The sequence below is a fragment of the Helianthus annuus genome, chromosome 2 (genome assembly GCF_002127325.2).
Source record: "Helianthus annuus cultivar XRQ/B chromosome 2, HanXRQr2.0-SUNRISE, whole genome shotgun sequence".
Taxonomy (NCBI): domain Eukaryota; kingdom Viridiplantae; phylum Streptophyta; class Magnoliopsida; order Asterales; family Asteraceae; genus Helianthus; species Helianthus annuus.
Genome location: NC_035434.2, coordinates 165755270 through 165782313, shown reverse-complemented (window position 1 = coordinate 165782313; position 27044 = coordinate 165755270). Strand labels below are relative to the sequence as shown.

The 27044-nt window shown below is 34.1% G+C and overlaps 1 protein-coding gene and 2 long non-coding RNA genes across 3 annotated transcripts; 2 read left to right on the top strand and 1 right to left on the bottom strand.

Annotated features, from left to right (window-relative positions):
• Positions 1 to 6320: 6320 nt before the first annotated feature.
• Positions 6321 to 7707, top strand: LOC110907539. The gene is made up of 3 exons (XR_002573960.1): positions 6321 to 6457; positions 6935 to 6988; positions 7515 to 7707. It is a non-coding gene; the product is annotated as an uncharacterized LOC110907539 (long non-coding RNA).
• A 1066-nt stretch (positions 7708 to 8773) lies between these two features.
• Positions 8774 to 10633, top strand: LOC110907533. Its single transcript, XR_002573959.2, has 4 exons — positions 8774 to 8833; positions 8933 to 8987; positions 9063 to 9131; positions 10385 to 10633. It is a non-coding gene; the product is annotated as an uncharacterized LOC110907533 (long non-coding RNA).
• An 8668-nt stretch (positions 10634 to 19301) lies between these two features.
• Positions 19302 to 20893, bottom strand: LOC110907523 (pathogen-related protein). The gene is made up of 4 exons (XM_022152496.2): positions 20680 to 20893; positions 20388 to 20520; positions 20004 to 20305; positions 19302 to 19633 (listed from the first exon to the last, which is right to left on the bottom strand). The coding sequence occupies exons 1-4, from the start codon at positions 20818 to 20820 to the stop codon at positions 19487 to 19489; spliced, it is 723 nt and encodes a 240-aa protein (XP_022008188.1). The 5' UTR covers positions 20821 to 20893; the 3' UTR covers positions 19302 to 19486.
• Positions 20894 to 27044: the final 6151 nt, after the last annotated feature.

The window sequence follows — 27044 nt, the reverse complement described above, 5'->3', positions numbered from 1 at the left end:
CATGAATATGATCCGAAGTAAAAAAAAAAGGGTGTTAGCATGTTGTCTATGAATATGGTCAAACTCATAGATGTCCACGAATGTGTTGGGACTTAAATTAAGGTGATAATTCACAATCATAGCTTAATATGTGTTAGCTTAATATGTGTAACGTGTATCTTTTGTGATAGTTTAAACCAGTTGTAATTGTTCACGTGAATAATAAGTGAATGTATGAAAATTTAATTTATATGGACATGGTGCAGATTATAAAGCTACCGTTGGTGGCGGTTCTCAACCGACGAATAAGGTTGCCGCGTTTCAGAGTGTGTTGGATGATCGGTGGGGATGGATACGGGGGATTGGGCATAAACTGTCTTTCAATATGCTCTCGAATGTGTTGGGTGCGCAGCCTCAAACTCAACAACCCTTTTCTGAGGTAAACTATGTAATTTTACTTTAAAAAGTTATACAAGGATCAATGAACGCATGTTACTTTGGTAAATAATATATGTTGGTAGTATGTTAAGGGGGGAGGGGGTGGTCACTAGTGATAGATTTCTATCACTCCCAATATCCAACCAAATCATGCCATGTCATCACCACTAGTGATAGAAATGTAGTGGGGGTGGTCACCATGGTAATTATCAAATATATATTCATGACTATGTTCAAGTGAGTGTACACGTGTAAGTAGTGAGACATGCCATGTTATCCAAATACATGCAGAGATACATACATACAGAGCCTTATCCAATCAACTCACAGAGCATTCAAATTTTTCAACGCGTGATGATTCTAACGCGTTGATAAAATAACGCGTTATATATTCAGCGGCGGCGGTGTGCGTGATTATATAACGCGTGACGGGGGATCCATCACGGACCGCCCCGCCTCCCCTAATATGGGTTTTGATATGTATTATTGTAGGAATTTGTTTCGGGTTTGTTCCAAACCCCTGCATTTTTTAATCAACTTAACAACTATCTTGCTTCGAAGGGAAAGTGACGTGATGCGAGTGGGTACAAATTTTTTTGGTATATTTTAAGCACTTTTACTCGTTTATCAAGCTTTAAATTTATAAAACACGATATAACACTATCACTCTCTACAACACGCTAGGGCTACTGCACCCATCGTTGGCGTAGTATAGTGATGATAAGATACCGAGGTCTTCCAAGGACACACGAGCTTTTAGTACCGGAATACCGTTAACATCTAATCTAACCAAATTTTGAGAAAGGATTTTTAATAAATTAAAAATAAAGAAAAAGAAACTAAAATAATAGAAGAAACAAATAGACAAGATAGAATCACTTGGTTCCGACTTATATTTTACGTATCCTTTTATGATTTCCGCACTTTGGGTTTTTTAAGAGATTATCTTAGTTATAGTGGCATGTCCCTCTTTTGGAGGCAATGCTACCCTCGACCATATTGGTCTGAGTCAGCAGGGATACAGTCCCGCAAGGCCCAAATATTGAAAGATAATTAAGTAAGTTATTAATGCAAAATGTGATATGTCCCTCTTTTGGAGGCAACACTACACTCGGCCATATTGGTCTGGGTTAGCAGGGATATAGTCCCGCAAAGCCGGTTTAAAGTTTTAATAGTAGTTTATTTATAAGAGATTCAAGTTGTTCTTACTTCCTCTGATTTGATGCTATCTGCCTCAAAGGAAGTCCTAATAAACTTGAATCAAGTCCTCGTAGGATCTATACACTGAACGAGCCAAGAACTTTACCCAAACCGCTCTTCTAACCCCATTACAGTCAGTTAACGCGCTTTATATAGACCGTAAAGACACGAATGAGTGAATCAACAAAACATGAAGAAATGATAGAATAAAGTTCACTTTCAATATAAAAAACTAGTTATTAAAGTCATTAATACATACTCAATTAAATAGTTAACCAAAGCTTGGAAATCAAAAGTAATACATAAAAGTTAACCAAGCATGGCCATAGTTTGACAAAGACTCTTACGATCAATCTTGGATCCCGAGACTACTACACACTTTAAACTTGGATGATTGTGGTGGATGATGGTGTTGGAGTGGTGGAGAAGTGGCAGTGAGTGAGAGAGAGGGTTGCCAAGGGATGGATGATATGTATCAAAGATAGATAAGCAAGAAATGAGATGGAAATTAGTAACAGAAGAAAAATGAAGGAGGTTTCGAAGTAATTTTCTCACATAACATTAAACCAAATCATCACATGCCTTTTATAGGCTAACAAAAGAAACTGAAAGACATAACTAACTAGACCACTACTACACTAACCCACTAACATTAAATAACATAAATTAAAATAAAGAGTGCATGAAATTATAAAAAACAGAGACGTGGGTGGTGCATGGGTTACGTGGGGAGGCACATATCATTCTCCCCCGCTCGAACGCTGCTTGTTCGCAAGGAGCCACGGTGGTCCGGTTCCTCCGTTAAGCTCGTCGATGGATGCCTCTATCATGAAGAATTTTGGTTTTGTGCATCGATGACCCGGAACAAACTTTTCATCACAATAATAACATAACCCTTTTTCCCGGCGTTCTCGTGCCTCCGAGGTAGTAAGGCGATGGATGGTAGAAGGTGATGCTATCGTTTGTTTTATTGGTGGTGGCCCAAGCACCCCAGCCGCGGAAGTCGGAAGTGAAGGAGAAATGACCATATCATGGCCGAGTTCTCCTTGTATTGAGTTCCGCTTCTCAACCAGTCTAGCCACACCTATTGCCTCCGACAGGTTTCGTGGCTTCTTAATCTTCACATCCAACCTAATTTCGTCCTTCAAACCTGCAATAAAACAACTAACTAGAAAGGTTTCTGGCAAACCGTCGATTTGATGCGAAAGCTTCTCAAAAACCTCTTGATAAGCGGCCACGGTAGTCTTCTGTTGTAGTCGGGATAACGCTTCAGACGGGTCTTCAGACCTAAAAGAGCTTGAGTAAATTCATTCCATGTCAAGGGCCCTCGGAATTTCGAGATCCAACGATGCCATTGAAGGGCAATCCCATCAAGATGAAAGGATGCCAAGTTGACCTGATCACCGACGTCCACCTTTTGAAAAGCGAAATATTGTTCGGCTTGGTAGATCCAACCTTGCGGATCATCTCCTCCGAAACGTGGGAAATGAAGCTTCAAGTACGGTTTTTTGTTGTTGGTGTTGACGATCAAGTCTACTCCATTAACGATCCGATTATTTGGTGAAACTTCAAGGTTTTGAAACTTTGCGAGTACGGTATTTACCGAATTCAGTGAGACTTCGAAGGATTGAACCTTCGTAAGCAAGGTTTGCAAAGTAGCATGGATTTGATCGAAATTGGATTCATGACGAGCCACAACTTCGGTCATCTCTTGGCGGAATTCAGCATTGGATTTGTTGCGAGTATCCATGGATCAAGGCTGCTCTGATACCAATTGATATGTATCAAAGATAGATAAGCAAGAAATGAGATGGAAATTAGTAACACAAGAAAAATGAAGGAGGTTTCGAAGTAATTTTCTCACATAACATTAAACCAAATCATCACATGCCTTTTATAGGCTAACAAAAGAAACTGAAAGACATAACTAACTAGACCACTACTACACTAACCCACTAACATTAAATAACATAAATTACAATAAAGAGTGCATGAAATTATAAAAAACAGAGACGTGGGTGGTGCATGGGTTACGTGGGGAGGCACATATCAATGGATTGAAGTTGAACCAAGCACCCATATTTATAGCTGGAAACAGACTCCTCACACGGCCATATGCACGGCCATATGCCCGGAGGGCACGGCCCCGTGTCTCCTTCTTCTCTGTCTTAATTTAATGAGTTGTGTCAGTCTGTATGCTCACACAGTCCCGTGTGTCAATGGCATGGCCCCGTGGCCTTATACTTGTTGTACTATTTAAGATTTTACATATCTGGGTGTTGACCACGGCCCGTGTCCATGGGACACGGCCCCATGTCTCTTGTTTGTATCTGTTTGTCTTTTTCTTCATGGAATCTGGAGTGGGGCACGACCCAATGCCTTGGCGGCACGACCCCGTGCTTGTCTTTTAATTTGTTGTTTTTGGTCTTAGGGTGAAGCTCAGAGGTTCGGTATGATGTATCAACTTCTCTTCTTTTGTATTTATGTTGGTTTTTGTCGTTAATTTGTTCTTTTTATACATTTAAGCTCTTTTAATCATGAAAATTAAAAGTATACAAAGAAACACAGTTTTTCCAACATTAGTACATAAAAGGGTTGATTTTATACCTTATTTGATGTAATTTATATGTTGCATTTGGTGCATATCAGAAAGCAGCCCACAAACGATGATGATGACATTTTTTATAACGACGATGACGATGACATTTAAGTATTATTTACCTTGACAATTATCTTGTAGTTTTTTTTTATGTTTTATGCATTTTTAGGATGTGAATGTACGAATTAAACGTTTTATACAATTTTAGGATGTTAAGTATTGTGTTTATTTAGTTTGTTTGTGTTGCGAAAAACTAAAAATTGGCAAATTTGTGTATTCGGATAACTGGAAATATTGATATAAGTATTTAGCGACGAAAACATATAGCGACGATGTATCAGTGATGTCATGTCGCCGCTAAAATTGGTAACCCTTTAGCAGCGACAAGAACCTTTGGCGAGGACAAAAAGAGAAATAGCGACGTCCCTTTAGCAGCGCAGATCAAACCCTTTAGTGGCGGCATTTGTCGCCACAATTGCCACGTTTTCTTGTAGTGGTCAACAAGACTTTTTCCTACTTAAGACATTTGAAATCGACATTGTAGGGGCTGTAGGCCTACGTTATACTCTTAAACAAATTTTACTCACTTTATTTTAAATCAATGTATTGGATGTTGTCAAGGATAAAACATGTGTACTTACATAGTGTTTATTTGCTAAAATATGTGCGGTGTATATTTAAGTGGGATATCACAAGATCACAAGGATGTACATGCGCTAACAAGTGAAGGAGATGTAAAAGCACCGCAATTTTAACAACATTGTTTTGTTGTGTACTTTTAGAATACAATTGTGTGTTGACTTCATACACTTACATAACTATGTATTTTACTTAGAATTTTGATGGGACCTTGCATTTGCATTTGTAGCAGAAGTTTACTAATCAGTTAATTGCAAAGTTTACTAATCAATTAATTGCGAACACACATGTTTGGTTCAACTGCAAGAACAAGATAAACACAATAAGAATTATTAGAATCGTCAAATTCGATTTCATCTATATATGAATGAATGCCTACATTAGAATTAGGGTTTGTTGTTAGCCTGTTACACTTAATTTATATCGTGATTTCTAATTTGGTAGTTAGGAGAAAAAAACTAAGTTATATCTTAAATGAAAAACGAAAAATAAAATCTAAGTTAAATGTTAATCAACTAAGTGCTATGTGCATGCCATGGTTTCTCATTCATCGAGTGGAGAAACTCTATGTTGTGGACTTGTCATTGCCTTCTTTTTATTACTTACGGTCTTAGTAGAAGGTGAATCGTTTGGTTAAATGTCCTACGAGTGATGAAATCTTTTTATATGTTGTTTTTTTGCCGAATACATTGTGACTAGAGGCTTGAGATAGAGTTTGACATTTGGTCGTTTTGATTTAAATGGCGAAGGTGCTTCATCTTTTATTTGAATTTGTGGTCCGAATACATTGTGACTAGAGGCTTTATATAGATTTTTGAAATTTGGTCGTTTTGATTTAAATGCCATTACTTTCTAGTATTCGTATGCGTTGTACAAACGCTTAGACATGTAGAACGTTATAAGTGTTTGTTAGATAAATATTCGAGGTAGCATGTAGTGTAATTTTTGTATCAAAGATTGTTGCTGACCTAGTTGTACCAAAAAAGAATTGACACATAAATTGCAAGTTGAAATTCATCTTAATAAGGTTCGGAAGTATTTCAAAGATTATCTCATATTAATTTACTATTCTTATCCTTTCTTACCTAGTAATGTAGAAACAAATCATATAAATACTATATGTAAAATTCACCATAGCAATTGTGTTATAAATATATACCGGTTGAACGATGATATAAGCATGTGATGTAACATGTTTACACAGCAATTATGTTATAAATAATTTGAAGTTTGATTATGTAACACCCCAAAAACGTTAACAAAAAAATAATATATATATATATATATGTATATATAATATTTAATAAAGAACTGAACTAAGTTATTGAAAAATGGTATGGTGGTAGTTAAGTATGGAAAAAGCTTGAACTTAAACACACCCATAAAGTAAAGGGGGTAAAGGTGTAAATTATTAAACCTAATAATTAAAAACAAAAATTAACCCCAGAACACACAGATGGTGCGCCTGGGGGATGTCGACCAAGAACAAAAACACAGGGTGAAAACCCTAGCTTCATGAATCAAGCAATTGAATGCTTAAATCAAAAGAAAATCTGATGCATGAGCTCAAATTTCGAATAGCAAGTTCCAATTTGTGAAGTGGTAAGCTTAATTTTCTGAAATTATGATTTATAGTATGAGGGGTTCAACCCAATCACGAATTCTTGTAACAATCATGAGGAATCTGAGTTAGAATTTCTTTTTAGAATGAGACTCATGTTGGATTCTAGGTAAATTGAAAGATATTTTTGTATGATACTAATTTATGAAGATGTGCTAGGAATATGATGATTTGATTAGATATAACTATATGAAATGTTGAAATTTGATGAAGTTGTAATACTTGAATCATAGGCAAAGCAATGTTGGATTAAAGAATGATATGAATTTGTTGATCGTTGATGGGTTATGAGGTGAACTAGTAGGAAATTATGCTTTAAAAACTTGCATATAGTGTCCTATTAATGCGAAACCCACCAAGTGTTTGATGAAATGCTTAAAAGAATAATATGCATAATTTGGAGGATGAATGAATGAAATTTAGTTGTAGTAAATAAATGAATGAATGTGTTGTTATAGGCGTGAAAGAAGAAGGTTCCAACACTAGGAAATCGGAAGGCTCACAAGATCGAGGTACGCTAGTGTACACTACATTTCTATTATGATGTCTTATGTGTACTAATTCCAGTCGTATCACGTCGTATGTTAAAATTTTGATATTGGAGTCTATGGTTGTTTGGAAGTAAAAGTAAGATCCGCTGTAAATGGATTATGAGGAAATGAAAGATTCTTAAAGAGGCATGCATCATGTCCGGTTCATTCTAGTTGAACCGGATAATGGAAAGTTAAGTATTGAATGAATGAAAGTTTATTCGGTCCGTCTTTCTCGGACTGGAGCGTAAGTGTAAGAATGAAAAGAAGGTATTCGTTCGTCTTGAACGAACCGAATGGAGGCTATGTTAAAGATACTAGTATCCGTCATTAGCGGGTATGTTAAGAATAGTATGTTTCGTTTCTACATTGAGACGAGCATGTAATGAACCGTCTAACGGGTAGAAATGCAACTAAATGTTGTAAAGTCATGATAGAGATGAATCGATTTATTAGATAATTGTGTTAGTGACGAAATACTAACTTATTTGTTTGTTGTTAAATGTAGGTAAATCCTCAACTCAAGCGATTGGTCGACTTGGAACGAGCGCACTTGATCTACGCCCATCTCACGCTTCCGTTATAGTTAATTTAATGTGGTCCTAGTTTTAGTCTTGTGAATTTTTAACTTATGTCATCTTTTGATGTCCTTGTAGTTGGGCAAAAACTTAATAGTAGTAGTTTGTTTTAGTTTTGAACAATGTTGATAACGAGTTAACTCTAACCCGCACGGGCGGAATGTTAATTATTTAAAAAGTAAACCAAACTTAAAAAATGTATTCGTACAGGTCATTGATTTGTTATTATTAACTAAGAAAGCATTTTCAAAAGATATAATATATTGGTGGTTTCAATCGGGCAAAAAAGCATTGCGTATCCTGGGAAACTGTAACTGCACCTAAGATCGAGGTGGCCTAGGTATTGTTCCCCTAAAAGCCTCAATGTGAAGATGTTGTCTAGATAGTGGTGGCGTTTTAAAACGGAAAAACATACGCTGTGGTGGAGTTTAATTTGGTCAATACATAATCATTCAAGATCTTGGAGTTTTATCACGGCTCGGAGGACGCCTGGAGATGGGATGATCGATCCTCTGATCCTCTGTCAAACATGTTAAAAACCTGTACTCATGTGCAGTCCACACAGGAAACGATTACTACTCCCCTTGGAACTCTTGGGTGCCAAATTATTTATATTGTTTTAATTAGTATTCGATTTTAAGTTAAGAAATATAGGTCAAGTATAGGTTACTTTCTTTGTAACTGAATAAAAAGAATTACGATTTATCAAATTATATATATATATGGAACCCATTAAGTGGGAGTTAACTTTGAAATCCATCTCAACCGTCGGATCATGCTGAGATTAAATCTCAGCCCTTTAAACTCCCAAAAATAACCACTCTAATGGAGGTTATTTGCAGTTTTCTGCTGGTGGTTTTGCTCCAGAAATTTAGGCCCATGATCTCCACTCCTCTTGCAAGTTTTCTCCAGAATTTTAGGCCCATGATCTTGTGCTATATAATGCACCTGCATGTAACAATTTCAAACATATTCGATCAAGCATTTCAGCAAAAAAAATGAAGCAAAGTATAACTGAACTCGAACTAGGCGACCAAAAGTGTTCTACCAATGAAAATCAACCTCCCTTAGCAACTTTATCGGGCACTTCAGCAAAGGTTAGTAAAAGCATCTGTTTACAAACCTGCTACTGTCCCTATCCATACACTAAACATTTGTATTGATTTTGTTGTTTTAGGAGATCAACATCAACAATTTGACTGATGCGGATCAGAATCCGTTCATAAAAAGTGGACCAGAATGTTATCAGGTTTTTATTTGATACTCTTAATATAAACTTATTAATCTTGATATTTCTATCATCAACAATTTTGATTGATTTTTTATTTTAGGAAATGAAACTTACCAGTTTGGATGATGAGCAGCAGAAAACGTTGGTTCATAATGGACCTGCATGTAATCAGGTTAATACCGTTAATATAAACTTATAACTCTTGATATGTTCATGATCATCAATTTTCATTGATTTCTTATTTCAGGAAATGGGACTTGCTAATTTGGATGATGAGCAGAAAACAATAAAAAAACATGGAGCAGCTTGTGATGAGGTATCTATTTCCAAACTATAAATTTCCAAATTTTTGTTGCTTTGATGGTTGTAAGATGTGTATTGGGTGTTTTTCAAAAAAAAAGTTGTTTTTTTTAAGTTTTAACCCAAAGGTTTTTATGTTTCTCATTTTAAACCTTTTGACATTTTTTAGTTTTAACCTAAAGTTTCCCAACAGCATCAAATGTAAGCTTTGATGTTAAACGCTCATACAACATGGTGTAAGAGTAAGATTTAGAAAACAAATTAAATAAAAAATTCAAGCAAGGAAATCGGTACACTCTTACTTTCTTTAGCATACATGACTTTGCCAACATAAGCTTCAAAAAACAAACTTCCAGGTTTGATGTTACCGAATTTTGTAATCTCCAACTCATCAAGGCGATCGAGCTTAACATACGTGTAGTCTTGCAAGTCAAAAAGGTTCTCATAGCAGTTTGTAACATTGCTTCTGTTGGACTGTAGTTCATCTATCGAAAATTAATAAAAAAAACACATAAGAATAACAACATTAGTTAGCTAAACCAGGCAAAACTGACAGGTTGGGTCGGTTAACATGTGAACACAAGTTCTAACGAAATAAGTTGGATCAAAACAAGTGCTAACCATAATGGGTTCGACTTAAAGAAAGAAAAAAAAGATCAAAATATGTTCACCGCTGTATTTCACTATACTTGCCCCATATCGTACGTAGTGCCGAGTTGAACCTAGCATTTTTTTATTTTTTAAATTAGTTTTTTAGAATTTTTTTTTTATTTTTTTAATTATTTTTTCATCTCATGTTTACCCAAACCTACATTAACCTAAACACATCTTAACCCATCCTAACCCAAAACCCATCTTGACCCATTACCCAAACCCATCCAACTTGCCCACTTTGCCACCAGCCCACCACTAATTAAATCCAATAGATTTGGAATTTTGAAGTGAAAATACATAATTGGAGATTGTAAAAAATAAGTTGCCTTAAAATAAATGAATTGTAACCATAGGAAAACCTGTAACTTATTTAATCCTAAATTGTAGGAAGTGAGTGAGTGGGATTAAGACATGGTGATAGTGGGTAGAGTTAACCGTTCTTGTAAGTAAAAATAACTGCTTTCATTGAAGACTTTAAATATAGCTTCTATGTCATATTTCACTTTTACATTCATGCACTTCTCAAATCATTAAACAACGGTTAGTAAAGCTTCTCATTTTTATTGTTTATGTGTTTTAGATACATTGATATTTCTAATGCTGACTTTAATTCAGGATTACACGTATATAAAGATTCCTACATTCTTCCTACGTTCTCTTTAAACCCAGGTAAAGCTTCTCTTTTTTAATGTTTATTTATGTAGGGATTGTGTAGATAAAGCTTCTTCAAACTTTCAACATCTTCACTACAAAGTCCACAAGAACTAGAGAATTTTTAGGCATAACCTTTTCTTATTTAGGCATACAAATCTTAATACTACATGTTTTAGGCATAATATGCGTAGACTGAAAGAAGTTAAACGCATAAGGATCATATACCTGCGTCAGCACGTCATTTGTTTAACAAGCTGAAATCCACTCCAATATATTATGCCAGCCCAGATCCCATTTAGCAGTCTGAGTGCCTCCCATTTTGCCCAAATAAAGATACATTTAGGAACCTGAAAATTCCAACAAGTTCATTATATCAAAAAGTGTTTATGTATAAATAATAAAGAGCTATTACAACCTAAAAATCATGTATGTATTACTATATCAAAAAGTGTCTATATCAAAAAGTGTTTATGTATAAACGATGACCAAGTCTTAAATTATTCGGACTATAGCTGTAAATCTGAACATACATACTAAAATGCCTATTGTAAGTTTGTCTTATTGTTAATCATTTTCTAGCATACAAAATTATCTTTAGTGGAGACCCATTACTATGATTTCGTATGTCGATCTTATCAAGTGGACAAATATAAGTAGTTATTATCAAAGTTATTACAATATGAAAATCAGCATTCAATAGATACCCTACATGTATAGAATGATGTATAGTTTGTTAATTTTTTGTAAAACCACCCGTAGTGAGGGTTTTGGGGCGTTTTTCCCAAAAAAAACGCCCCTTATCAACTGCCTTCCGAGGCTTTTTTTTTCAAAAAAAGCATATGACGTCCTTTTTTCCACGCCTCTTCTTGAATTGTTTGGCCGACGACATGTATTCAACTTTTTGGTAGGCCAATTCCCTTTTCCTGATGGTTTTTTTATATAATTTTTACACCAGTTTTAACATAATGCCCCACAATGCTCACATCCCTACTACAACCATTTTAGAAAAAAACGCCCTATAATACACTATTGCTGACTTGACTGACACATGACGTAAAATGCCCAAGGGTGGGAGCATTATTTGTGTCTTCCACTACACATGGTATAATTATTGTGAATTGTATATATTTTGTGAATGACCAGATTTAAATAAAGTGTAAATAACTAAACACTATTAGCTTTCTTTGCGTTTTTGAAAGGACACTTATTATCCAACGGTGTAGAAGTATAATAACCTTTTTTCCAATAGTTTTTAGATACATATATGCAAAGAGAACTGATACATTAGAGCAAGGATAAACGTGGTTTTTTTTTGTGGGGTGGCTCAATACGTATATTTTTTTAGAGTTTTCGGTAAAATCTACACTACGAAGCGGAAAAACAAGGGGCGGTGCACCCCTACCCATACTAAGATCCGCCCATTGAGTTAAGTAAATACTAGCCAAACCCGTTGAGTTACAATATAAATAGTTAAGACACTAACGGTGTATATAGTCACAAACGGTAGTCAAAATAAAACAACTTAAAGAAACATGCAATTCAAGCAAGAACGATTTAATAGATTGATATATATCCAATCCGTATTAAACAATAAAAAAATATTAAATATCATGACTAATACAATTAACAAAAACTATGAAACCAAAATAATTATTAGGCTGTGATTAATGATTTCTCTTTGAACATTCTCATCTATCTGTAACCAAATCTCACCTCATTAAACAATTATCCAAAAAACCCTAATTAAAATTTCTCAATATTAACATAAACCCTAAAACAGAAACTCATGTCCAAGATTTTCACAAATTTTTCACAAGAACCAAACTTTGACAAAAAAAAAAAATGTTTTAATTTCAGAAATTCAACAAATCCCAAATTTCATCATTTAATTTTGCCCTAATTTCCTATTAAAACAAAAGATCTTCCAAGTAACTTAACAACAAGAATTACCTCAACTTGATGTTGCAATGATTGGATTATTTCATCAAGAACACCACCATGTTTTACCGGTGAACTTGTCGGAAGGAATTAAAGTCGCCGCGTATGTGCTCCGATCTCCGATCTCTCCTGTTCTCCGATGTCTCTCTCTCTCTCTCTTTGGACAGGGCAGCGTATGTGCGGCGGGTTAAGATGAAGAGGGAGCTTGGGGTTGTGTGGGGTGACATGCGAGCAACCACGGGACCCCGGTAGCCGGCCGTAACCGGTACCGGTCGCCGATGATCGGACAGAGAAAGCAGATGTCTGAAAGATGATGTCGGCTGCTGAATGTGTGTATATGGTTTTAGGGTTTTTAGTATAACACACTGACTTATATATTTAGGTTGAATAAATGGGTTGGGCCCAAGTGTAAATCAAACTCATTTTATTAGGTTAGAGATTATAAGCCCAATTATTATTATTTCTATTTCCAATTTTTATGTGCCAACAAAACGAGTTGGGTAAAATCAAATATATTAGAATTTAGTAAAGTACATGTCGGGTAAAACCGGGGTTAAGTACATGTCGGGTAAAACCGAGTCCAACAAAACGAGTTGGGTAAAATCAAATATATTAGAATTTAGTAAGGTTATAGAGACCTATTAATAATATCCTATAATTTTGAAGGCCTACTTATAAAATAAAATTACACAAACATGTGACATTGACTAAGAATTTTGATATACATTATAGGGATATTGGATTTAAATAATCTTAACTTTCACCAATTGACCAATAACAATGATTTTTACCGTACCACTCCCGACTTTCAACTTACCAAATAATAAATTGACCTTAATTTGAATTATGTATAGCAGCCCAAAGGCACAATAAATATAATATTCTTAAAGGGATTAAATTATGTTTTTATAATAAAATAATATGTTAACCTTATTTTGAATTCATATAAGTTGTAAATTTTCAAATCAATATCTTCAACTACTACAATTATAACAACACATTCAATTTTTGTTTTTTGTCATATAACATTAAAGTTGTAGGTCTAATTGATAATGGATGTGCATTCCATCGTTGACTATTTTTCATCTCTCACACAATACGGAGTTTGGTATACCGTTACATTCGTTTGGGTCGAGTTTGTTTTGTCTATCGCTGGTGAAAACAAATTATTGGTTATCTTTCTCGATCAAGCCGTAAGTGTCATTTTTCTTTTTTTAAATAAAAATTTATTTCTTACTTAAATCACTAAAAATCTCTTCATCTTTCAGAGACAAAAAGTAGCCACATTCATCCCAGCATGTTTAATTCACTTTTACGATGACATGAATTTGGTTGGCAACATGTTTGTATTAAGTCGTTTCCAAATTGAAAACTTCGAATACAAAGAGTGGCCAAAACATGAAAGGCACATCTTGGTTTTTGGTGACTTCAAGATCGTAATTAGTGAATATACTAAACTTATTCCATTCTTGAGCCATGTCCCAAGAGGGTTCCGTCTGTATCCGTTAGTTCCCTCTATCAAAACTCTGATGCACGATAGGAGATCAGTTAAACTAATGATCGGTACATATAAGTTGTTCATTACACTTATATTTGTATATTATGCTTTTTTAATACATAATATAAAAAATAATTAACTTCGTTATAGATGTTGTAGGGAGAATTATCACGGGTGAGCGTATAAAGGATCATTTTCATTTTGTTATTCTTCTTCAAGACGTGACGTACGTTTTTATCTTTCAAAACTTTCAAACTTCTTTTTCTTTTTTTTTTTTGGTATTTGTAAGTAAGATTTTTTTGGTTTCTAACAAAATTATTATTTGTGACAGCGGTCATATAATGCGGATATCTTTATACGACACGAGGCATACTGATATTCTAAAAACTTATAGGGAAATAAAACGAAAATCTATTTTGTATGTGTCTCGGGTCAAGTTGGTTCGTCAGCCCGAATGTATGTTATTACATATATAATCTCTTTAAATTTTTTTAATTACTTTCATTTAGTGTGTCGTATTATTTACTTACACGTGTTTTGTTCCACTTTTAGGGAATGTTTTACGCTCTACAGACTTCAGTACGGTCGTGTTTGAACCAAACATGCCTGAGGCACATGATATTAGAATGTTCTGTTGTCGTCGTTGGAGTCCGTGTTCATGTTGAAACAATTTCCCACAGTGGTGCCTACCGTTTACTTTTGCATTAAAATGACACCATTTCATGTTTTGCCACTCTGTCATTTTTATTTTATATTGTTGTGTGGTTGTACACTGTTCACGTTCGTTTTCCTTTTATAAGTTAAAAATGGTGCTTTTGTTTATAATGTTGTTTAGATTTGTGTCCACTTAATGTGGGTGTTTGAGATTGCTTATTTTGAGCTCCTTTTAAGTTTTTGACCTCTTAAAAGTTAATAGGTCATTTTTATAGTTTTTGGATAATGTGTTTTGAGAACGAGGTTTACTGGTTTGAAAAGAAGAAAAGAAAAAGTTAGATGGTTGCAACCTTTTCAAAAAAGGATATGGAAAAGAAGAAAAGGAAAAGCGTTGCTGAACACCCTCAATATACATTATCTTTGTTTGTTACACTGTTAGCGTAAGCCGTCCAACGGACGGGTATTAAACTAGTTTATTCATATTCATCCTATTGTGGTTTTTAATTCTTTCGATCATAGTGATACACACTTCGCTCTTTTATTATTTTTGTTCAAAGCAAAACTTAGAACTTTGTTTTTTGGTTGGCTCATCAGAAAGGAAAAAATAATAAAAAAAGTCAAACATGAAAATAACCGGCATGGTGACGAAGATTATAGAACCTTCTTTCGTATATGCTTTCCAATTTATAACACACTTTCTCTTGTAAAATCTCTTGCTTCAAAATCTACATGTCGATACAACAACAAAGTCTAATCAAATGAGATATAATTTTGCATTTAAATACATGCTAACACATCAATTTATTAAATTTAAACCTAATTCAAAATCTCCAATTTCAATGTCTTCTACAATTGGTGATGAAACAAACAAATTCTGGTTAGAATTCTGATGCGTATTCAGTTTATGTCAATTTTGTAATAAACAAATTTTTAAATGTTATATTTGGTAGAGATGTGTCGTGATTCAAGAAGGGGAAAAACGGCAAACATGGAAAGGCATATGTGAATCCATAATCACTTGACAATGTTTAAGAACTATTTGTCTCATAGAGTTATCCCAATATCACTCTGTATATCCACAAAATTACTGTTTCTGCAATTTAAAATTTTAAAAGTACCCCACTAATAGAATTATATAAACATAGAATCACCGAATCTGTACCCACGTATAACCATGAATCTATGTCATATGGATAATATCAACAATCAAAAACACTACAACAAACAAATGATCTGATAGCGTATAAACAATCAAAATGAAAATTCAATACGAACGACTCAATCGAATTCAAAACAAAATGTTATAAAAAAACATAAACTGAATTACAATCCTGAAGATAACTTGCACATGCAAATAACAATCACCGAATCAAGCAAATAAAAAAATATTCAATGGTTTTATAAAATAATATGATAAAAAATATGGATCATATTAATGGGCATGGTGGATGGAAGAATCGTGCGACTACGAGTGAACGATTTGAAATTTGTGATTTTGAATCATTTCAATTATTATATTAGACGTGTTAGTGAAAAGGTGGCACCAACGTGTGAGGAGACACGTCGACTAATTGAGTTTGAGTGGTGACCGTTGTTGCTTTTTATAATATTATATGATATAATAATGAAACAAAGGGGTATGTATGTGTGGTTTTTTAAAAGTCGCAACTTTTCATTCTAGAGAGGCAACCCAAGTTGTTTTTTTAGGGTTATATAATATAATAATTAAGCAAAGGGGTATGTGTGTTTGGTTTTTGAAAAGTCGCAACTTTTCATTCTAAAGAGGCAACCCAAGTTACTTTTTGTTTAGGGTTATATAATATAATAATTAAGCAAAGGGGTATGTGTGTTTGGTTTTTGAAAAGTCACAACTTTTCATTCTAAAGAGGCAACCCAAGTTACTTTTGTAGGGTTATATAATGTTCGTTTTGGTTTATAAAAGGTCTTTTATGTTATGGTATATTGGTATGTTTCCGTTTATGACGGGGATTAATGGTCAAAATACGAATGGGTCATGCCGAAAATTTTTAAAGTTTTCTTCATAATGTGGTCTTTTAAAGTGTAAAGAAAATTGGGGCGTTATAGATTACCTTTCTTAATTAGTAATTTACCAACATTTAACTTGATAATAACAAGTGTAAACACAGATGGTTTTAAAAGCAATGTTCAACCTTCATTCATGGATACATTATGGTTTTAAAAGCAATGTTCAACCTTCAATCATGGATACATTATTTGATGTTCTTTTAATATACGACTAAGAAACCTAAAAATAGTAAACAAAACAAAATGGTATGAAATTCTCATGATTGAATATTAATTAAACACATCATTCATCTACATAACTTACATATCAAATACACAATAACCTTAGTGGAGATTATCCATTGAAGAAACATTACACATTAATATGTATAGTTTTAGTCTCGAGATAAAAAGTCGTAACTTTTGGCCTCCTAACAGCAAATTGTTATTCTATTGATGTTGACTTTTCAAGTCAACCAAATTTCCCATTACTTGTAGTTGTAGTTGAACTCTTGAATAAAATTCACCAATTCAAGCTTAGTTACTTCTAGTTGGACTTTAAAAAGCTTAAACACATATAAGTATGCACAATTGGCCATTTAAAGCCAGCCTTAGTCAATTAGAACTAAGAAAAAACAACCACATGCAAACTAAGAAAGGAAATTCATATAAATCTATAGACGTACAACAAAAAAATTGGGTTAGGCACACGTAATAAGAGAAACCGTATCTAGACAGATAGAACTACATTCAATTTCACCACAAAGCGCGGAAACCCTAAACAACAACTACAACCAAATTATGATAATTTGCAGGGCGAAAAATTGATGTCATGGACACATGGGGAATAAATTTTTAACTACAATTATAAATTAAAACCCAAGAAAAGGACATGGTTATGTTAAAGATAACACATCGAATCCATACAAAATCACAATCATTCAAATGAAAACAAATAATGTTGGATGAGGATCGATACAATTGCTAGCTTATATTCAACCTAGAAAGTTCAAATCATCATAGGAATTAATCCATCCAAAATCAGAATTATTTATCGGTTAAACAGGCAATTAAATCAAACCAAAACACTGTTGGATAGTGATCGAGTCGATTATTATTAGAGTATAAAGTTAATATCAAGTATACATGAAATGACATATGCTTCACTCAAATGATGCTTCAAAGACTTGAAATAACAGATACTTCACTTAGACGATGCTTCAAAGAGTTGTACAGAAGCTCCAAAGACTTGTACAAAGCTGAATAGTAAAAACCACACACAACACCTATTTGCAAATTAATAGAGGGTTACTATTTGAATGTAATTGAATTGAATTGAATGAATGAACTAGTGAACCACAAAATAATATCAACAAGCAATACAAAGTTAATATATAATTAGAGTAAAGTTCCCGTATAAAAAACTTTAACGTACTAAACGTACGAATATCATGAAAAAGGCAAAAAAATGCGGTGACAATTTCGTAATATTTGCTTGTAGGGTAATTATCAAAATTACTCTACAAACAATCCTGTACAGTAATTTTGATATTGTAAAGTAATTTTGTAAAATGTTCTTGTAGAGTAATTTTGATCTTGTAGAGTAATTTTGTAAAATGTTTTGTAAAGTAATTTTGATCAAAAAACTATACCTCACCAAAAAGAACACACCCACTCAAACTAAATGCTAAAAACTAAACCATAAAGCTAAACCCCATAACTAAATGCTATAAAAATTACAAAATTACTCTACAGGATCATTTGTAGAGTAATTTTGAATTGTATGTTGTTTGATAAACTTGCAGAGTACTTTTGATTCACTTGTAAAGTAATTTTGATGCAAAGTAATTTGATACACTTGTAGAGTAATTTTGATAATTACACTACAAGATCAAAATTACTCTACAAGAACATTTTACAAAATTCCTCTACAAACATCAAAATTACTCTACAGGATCATTTGTAGAATAATTTTGATAATTACAAATAATTACGAAAATGCCACCGCGTTTTTTCAGCAAAATCTTCAGTTCATACGTTTTGTACGTTAAAGTTATTTGTATTTGATCTTTTGTCTATATAATTAAAGTTCAAGATTGAATTCCAAAACTTAATTATATATACTTAAGCCTAACCTAAACACATAGTCGGTACCTCTCCTACTAGGTAGATCTCGTTGATAACATATTATGAAATAAAATAGATAATCCAATAAATAATATAAGATAGAATAAAGTTTAGTTATATATGTTCAACGACACAAAGTTTGAGTATTATATCCTTTAAAATGCATAACTTAGGGGTTGTTTGGAACCCACCATCGGAGCCATTAATACCTCTCACCATTTTTTTAACGGTAAATTTGGATCACTGACGGACTATTGGAGTATCATCGTGCCACGAGCGAAACCACCCGATCATATCTATCTCCACTAGGCATAATGCATATACATCTCTGACCAAATAAGAGGCTCCATTCATCATGTTTATAAATATAGCCGATTCAGAGGCTCTCTATAACTTACTGATTCAAATGTTTGCTTTTAGTGAACCAAACACACTTTACCTTTGAACGATTCAAATATCATTTCTTAATGAAATTATTAAGAGGCTATCAAATCAACCCCTTAATCAACAATCAATAAATATATCAGGGAATATGAATGAATATTTATTTCATAATCACCCACGATAATATTAAAGAACATATCATAAATTTAAAACTCAACATGTCAAAATGTCACACGTTGGAAGAAACAAATGAAAAACAAAAACATTACTTTATTTTTATTAATGTTTACGAGTTACAACTATGAAAACTAAAGATTTCGATTTTTGAACCTCCATACAACAACAGACAGACGATACAAATGAAAAATAAAAACATAACTTTATTTATTCCATCCAGATAGAATCATATTCATTTTACTAGCAAATGAATCAGTGTTTCATCCGTTAAAAAATGGGCATGTCGAAGATCCCCCACCAGTACCGGTTGCAGCAGTTGTGGCACCTGCGCCCTTCATGAGGCCGGCGAGCAATTCTCCTCTATCGTAAAATAACTCCATCTTCACGACTTTAAAGTTCTCATCCAACTAAAAAAAAATCAGACAGACGGATCGTTGAGATCAAGACACCCATTAAAAAGACTACTAACATGATCAAAGTTTGTGACCGATAGTAATGGTTGCAAACATAGCAACCGAAATGAAATGGTTACAAATGTAGCTACCAAAAATGATTTGTCCCAAAATTACATTTTAAAGAGTCAAAAAACTTTCTCAGCTTATATTTTAAATAATAATAATAACAATAATAATAATAATAATAATAATAATAATAATAATAATAATAACACTCGCATAGCATATTTAAAAAACAATTAAAAATCAAAAACAATTTCGGTAAAAAAAGTTAAATTAGCTTTCGGTAAAAAAAAAGGTAGTAAGTTGTATTAATTCTTACCTTCATTGCACATACACCAAACATTTCTACCAATTCGTGGGTAGGTGGATGGCCTTTGAACGGTCCATCCATGTAACCCCAGTGCCTAAACTTATACACGATCACTGGAGGACCAGAATAAACCTGGAGAATCTCCATTGCGAAACCTTTTTCAAATGTAGTGGTGAAGAGTTCGTGAGCCGTATCGACAGTTTCCTCAGTAGGATCGTATAGTCGTAAATTTTTTGGCAATGAAGTTTGAAGAAACATATTGTACCCTCCACCTATCTCAGCTACACCTTCTGGTGTCAAAGGGTTACGCCCTGAAAATCACAGGTCGTTAGGATATTAATAGTTTATATTAATCACAAACAACAAAGCTTAGTAAGTTTCTCATGAGTTTACCATTAACAATAATTTCTAACTTTGTGACATCAGTTGTTTTACGATCTTTCGGGTTTATTTTATGGAACAACTCCATTTCCCATGTTTTCACCAGATTTTGAACTTGTTCTTCCAATGAACCTGCGGGCCATGGCTTAACATATATATATATTGCCATGTTAGAAAGAAATAACTCTCGTTTAGTCGCGTATCTACTTTTATTCACGTACATTGTTTCCCGTCAACATACACTTACTTAATGTAATGTAATATGTGACAAAAATATCGCGTATATATAGATTTATGAACATACCGTGGTTCTGCCTTCTTCAAAGAGTTTGTTGACCACTTCATAGGTAGGGGGTTTACCATACCTCCATGTGGTGTTCTTCTCACCTTCACCACTCATAAAGCATCTGTATTTGTCAACATCTGAACCTTTGTATTGATCCATTGCTTGTTTTGGTTGTTGATGGAGAAAACTATATGATCTTGGTTAAGTTTATATAGCAAGTGGAAAAGGGTCATTGGATCTTGATGAGATAAACCCTTGACTTTCGAATATTTATTATATTAGGAATCAAACAAAATGGTAATAAAAGCGATGCTGTTTCCTCGGATCTGATCGAACTCAAGTCTTTCATTAATACATATTTTCAAGTCAATCGAATCTTTCATTATCAAACCTCTTTTTGCAAATAATTTATACTTCTAGTTGTTTTATTTTGCCAAGTTGGTTTTGGTGTTCTTTTAAGGATTTTGCATGCTATTAAAGTTACATATTAGAATAAAAAACGATATTCTGCATGCTATTAAAGTTATATATTAAGAATAAGAAATATACTTTGATAAGTAGTAAATGCAAAATAAACAAATGACTATAATCTGTATATTACTACTAAATGCAATATTTTTATTGTGCTATGTGATTAAATTTGCTTTTAACCTTATGCAAGATCGTTTTTCATTTAACGTATTGTTTTATTTAGTTAAATACACAATACATGTTTATATTATATATGTAGCCGTAGTAGAACCGTTGTATATAAAGAAGTTTTTACAGATTGTTTTTAGCGATAACTAGAGTTACCATCCGTCACAATGCGGCGAGAATTCGTTAGTTATATATCATACTAGATGAAAGTCAAATGTTTCTTACATGCAGTGGCGCAACTACGAAGGGGCTGGCGGGGGCGCCCGACCCCCCGAACTTTCCGCTCAGTAGTGTTATGTATGTACGTACGTACGTTTCGTATAGAATTTTTTAGGTATATACGTTTACGACCCCCCGGTTTTATAAAACAGTCATTTTTTTAGATATATACTTTTAGGTCCGGTGACTTCCAACCCCCCGATGGAAATTTTCAAGCTTCGTCACTGCTTACATGACCGTGAACCCATGTGTTGTCACACCCCAACCGATGACGAAAACATCAGGGTGAGGCACTGAGCGAAACAGATTGCTCAAGAGAATCCATAACACTATTAGTGACAATATATTTAACGTTCATGTCCCATACCATAAACATATAAAGCATAAATAGTTATTACAGACATTGTTCTCAAGACAAATAATTGTTCCGACAACTCAAATTTTATTGAATGACGTTTCTAGACCACGTACTTCTTTCATCAAGCAAAGCATAGCACAACATCCTAAACGTCTGTCGCATACGTTAAAATAAAGTCAATACACATAGTGTAAAGGTGAGTACACAAGTTTAATAGCATATAGTATAGCGAAAGCGATTTACGCATAACCAGCATGTAACACGTAGAAATGTGAAGCAAGTAAGCTATGGACAATGACATATGCACAAACGTGACTTTGAGTTGTAGAATGCGCAACACATTATCACCACTGTGACCATGTGAAGTAAAATCCTTAAACAACCCATGTCCACGACAGGTGCTGCGAGTTCTAACTGACACTTTGACCCCCGTCACTCCCAACTTAACACTTTGTGTGTTTGTTGCTCCCAACTAACTAGACACCAACTTAGTTTTTTTTTTTTTTTGCTTATGTGGCCAATTTTTTATGACGTGACTTGTTTTTAATGAGTGACACAACACACAAAGTTTGATAAAAAAAACATGATATGCAAAATATAGCCAAAGTCCATATGGTTCAATCAATTAACATGGGCGACATAGGGTAGCTAGCCCATACGTCCATGTGGAAAACAACGTACGGGCAAATCACATAACCTATTCCCATTGTAACATGTTCATTTACTTTTTTCTAGTATACATCTATACGACTCCTTGTTTGTACATAAGGTACCATGTTGCTCTATGAGCTTATAATTTGAGACGGCGTGAAATCAACTCACCGTCACGATGTGCCATATCACTTTATGACGTAATGATGAGTTTATGATCATTCTCACAGAAAAGGGACTGAATTGGGTAACATAATACATGTACTTACTTTTAAACTTGAAACTTATAAACTCATATACGTTCAAAAGTTGTAACATGTAACCATGTAATTCGTTAACTTATAATCTCGTAAGCATGTAATCTCGTAAACATGCAAACTCGTTAACTCGTAAGCTCATAAATAACTCGCAAACATGTAAACTTGTATACATAAAAATAATATTATCAATAAATCATTTTCCAAATAACCGATGTAAAACAAACCTTTTCGAAACGCTTGTAACTTCCAAAACATATTTTGTAACACAATCTTGATATGGAATTTAAAATTAGGAAACAGATGCCCGTATACTAAACGACATATATGGAAAGAAGGGTTTAGACTATTCTTAAGGGATGATTATAAAACAAATATAACATATTATGTCTAGACTAGATGATCATGCGTCGATGCATCCTGGATTAGGGACATGCTAAATTCTAACTGTTGGGATTTAGGGCATGTTTGGCTAAGCTTATTTTACCTAAAAGGGACTTTCTGTGAAAAGAACTTATTGACTTATGACTTTTTGAAAAAGAGTTTTTAAAAAAGTGTTTGGATTAGCTTATAGGGTGAGAAAAACCAATAAGTCAATAAGTTATTTTTTTAAAAGTGTTTGGCTTAGCTTATTGATGTAAAATGACTAAAAGCTAATAAGCTAATAAGTTTGTTCAAAAAGTCACAACATCCTAACTTCTTAAAATGACTTTTTTTTTTTTTTTTTTGAAACTAAACTTCCATTCACACCAAACCAACCCGAAAACCGAGCCGGCCACCAAAAACAAAAACAAGGTTACATAATTACAAATTTACACCAGTCACTCCAACTTATCGACTGAAACTGAGACCTATGATTAAACAGGAAAAAACCCATGGATCTAACGTTACCAAAAATCTCCTCCGCTTTCGCCTGATAGTCATTTTGAAAACAAGGTTACATAATTAAAAATGACTTTTTCTCCTATACAAAAAGTCATTTTGAAAAGTTCTTTTAGGTTTGCCAAACACAAAATCTCCTTATTAGCTTTTTGAAAAAGCTAATAAGTCAATAAGTTAGTTAAAAAAGCTTAGCCAAACATGTCCTTAGTTTTGTTCATTTGTTAATTTCCGACGACGACCACTTTAAAAACTTGATTAACTCTTTATCAAAGTTATAATTGCGTCTATAAAAGTTAATTATAAAACTTCAATTACATAAGTACCACTACCCATTTAACTGGTCTAATGGTATTTTCTTTGAAAATAGTTTATATTGTAAATTGAATGAAGTTCAAGTCTACAAGCCACACGGTTCGGATTTTACAAGAGTGGGCGCTTCCGCATGGTCTGATGATAGCGGACGATGATAATGGTTGATTGTAGTCTAGTTTTTCCAGCTTATGATGTCTAGTCTCTAGTTGTTGGGTTGTGTTTAATGTTTGTTTTCGCTTTTGCGTTGTCTACTCGAGTTTGGCATGTCTCACTCGAGAATTGGGGGGTGTTTTTGCCCTTCTCTTGTTTTTCTTTGGTTTGGCTGATATAAAATTTACCGGGTTAACCCTTTACCAAAAAAAAAAAAAAAGGGATAACTATCAAAAAAAGATATTTCATTTTGCCTTTTAACTCTGAATTCAAATGTTATCATTGGAATTTACCGATTGTTCAAAACAAACTTAATTTGTTTCTTAGGTAGGCAATCAGCTGAGTTGCGGAGTTTTAAAGGGGAAAAGTGGACAAATTAAGTTGTCGGCTTTTCCTAATACGATGCCTTTTTTATCAGTGGTAAAGCTTGAGATTTTCGAATGGAGGTTGAAAACGTATATACCCAAAATTTCTATACGAAAACTACATAATCTCAACTACCGAATGAAAAGTTCGGGGGGTCGGCCGCCCCCACTATGCTACGCCATTATTTTTCATTGCATGCAACTTCCATCATGACACACGTGATGGCAAATTTGTGACGACTGCTTTTGAAATTGATATGAAGACGAAGGAGTTCCATGATGTGAAGGCGAAGGAGTTCCATCAATTTTATCCTAGTGATTTTTTCCGTTGATCCAAGGGAGGAGTTTACACCGAGACCATTATGACGCCAAGTATTTAGTTTTAAGAAGTATTTGTGTTTTGTTTTATTATCTATTTCTTTGTGAAATGCACTCTTTTATTTCTAATACAGTTGTTAAGTTTCTAGCATTAAACCAACCTTCATCTGATCATGTTGTTGAAAGTGGTTCTTCAAAAGAATTTGCTAATGGAGGATGGTGATTCGTTTCATGTGTTTTAGATTTTCAACTCAAACCTTTTATAATTTGTAATTTCTGTTTGTCATTGGTATGGTTCTAAGGTTTTATAATTGTTTCAAAATTTGTAACTTATTCTTTTAAAAATTAAGAAAAACCATACTAAGTTTTAAATATTTTATCTGTGTAATACACGGGTTTCTAACCTAGTATTTGTATATGCAAAAGTTCATTCTGAAATTTAGAAATTAATTATTAACAAACATATTCCTATTTCATAAAAAAATAATTAGTCAAAAACAACAATAAAATTTATTTATATGGTAAAATTGTTAAATTACTAACGTTATAAAATAATCCATACAAATAAAACTTGTACATATCCAAGTCCTGTTGATTAATATCGTTTATTAAAGTAAAATAAAATAAAATAAAATATACTTATATTTTTTTTAAGATTTACTAAACATATTAAAGGGTAAACACATGCACTAGGTTTGTTAGCATTTATTTATTAAAGTACTATACTTATATTTAAAAAATGTACTAGGTTTGTTAGCATTTATTAAAGTAATATACTTATATATTATCTTTAAAATATGCACTAGGTTTGTAACAACCGAACGTACATAAGAAATATTAATAAATATCGATTTTTAAATATTTACTAACAATACAAAAAAAATATTAAAGGACCATGCATTGGGTTTGTTAGCATGTGCATAACAACCGGACATAAAAAAAAATATTTGAGTCATCTTCTTCTACAAGTTTAAGAAGAGGTCGCCGGAGTTTTTCCCATTTTGGAGTTAAGATTCTTTAGTTAAATTAATATTCACATTTAAATACGTAGTAAGCATGAGTAACTCCATGGTTTCCAATTGTAACAAAGGTAGAGTAATTCATTGGTGGTATAGATATTATGTCTAGTGGAGATGTATATGATCGGTTGGTTCCGCTAATGGCACTATGATACTCCAGTAGTCCCTCAGTGATCTAAATTTGCCGTTAAAAAAATAAAAAAACAATTCATAGGTGGTATCTTTCATCAAACTCAAGGGTCTGTTTGGTATAGGGTAATGGAATGGACGGGAGAATGGAATGGTTGAGGTGATGGATTGGACAAAGGAATGAAATGGATCATTCCATTCCATGGTCTTATCTGATTACCATGTGGGAATGGAATGAATCATTACCATGTAGTGTTTGGTGGGCAGGAAAAGAAGAAGTAATAAAATTGGCGATGGGTGGCGGCGGTGAGTGGCGGCTGAGGTTGGTGGCAGCGGTGGTGGTAGGTTGTGGCGGCAGTGATGCTGGTGTTCGGTGGCAGAGGGTGGCGACGGTGGTGGGTTGTGGTGGCGGTGGTCGGTGGTCGGTGGTGTTTGGTGGTTGATGGTGGCATTGGTGCTAATGTTTGGTGGCGGAAAGGGTGGTTGCGGAGACGGGTGGTGATGGTGGCGCCGGTGTTCGGTGGCGGTGGCCGGCTATAACAACCCTCCTAAGTATTTTCGACACCCTAATATATCTATAGTGGCCCGATATGTCCTAAAATATACCCCGTATGCGAAAACGGGTCCCGAATACCTTTATTTCTATTAAAATTAATTAAAAACACATTTTATGGGTCTTTGACGGGCCGCGTAGCCCTCGGCTACTTCTTACGCGGGCCGCGACATATAGGCCACCAGGCTTAACCCGGTGCCGCCACGTGTCCTAGTCGTGTCGAGCCTATTGGTCAACTCAGCAACCCTAGGGCCTACCCTAGGGAGCCTCGCGGGCCGCGAAGGCCCTGGCCGTGGCTTACGCGGGGCGCGACGGAAGGCGAACAAACATTATATATAGAGGCATTCGGCCTTCAGTCCAACTCGCTCAGTTTTCTTTTCTTTCTCTCGAATTCTCACATAGTCAAAGTGCTTTTCGGGTATAATACCCCCCTAAATAACGAAGTTCTGCTCCGTTGTAAGTATCATAACCCCTGTTACGTATTAGATAAGCTGCCCGATCGATTCAGGGTTCCGTAACGGCTGTCGTGGT

What these genes read in the sequence shown, in the direction of transcription:
- LOC110907523 (XM_022152496.2), bottom strand. Translation starts at nt 20,820, where the DNA reads ATGGATCAATACAAAGGTTCAGATGTTGACAAATACAGATGCTTTATG. An exon ending in TTGAAGAAGGCAGAACCACG is followed by an intron (nt 20,521 to 20,679) that starts GTATGTTCATAA and finishes ATATATGTTAAG; the next exon opens with CCATGGCCCGCAGGTTCATT. An exon ending in GTTAGAAATTATTGTTAATG is followed by an intron (nt 20,306 to 20,387) that starts GTAAACTCATGA and finishes TGTGATTTTCAG; the next exon opens with GGCGTAACCCTTTGACACCA.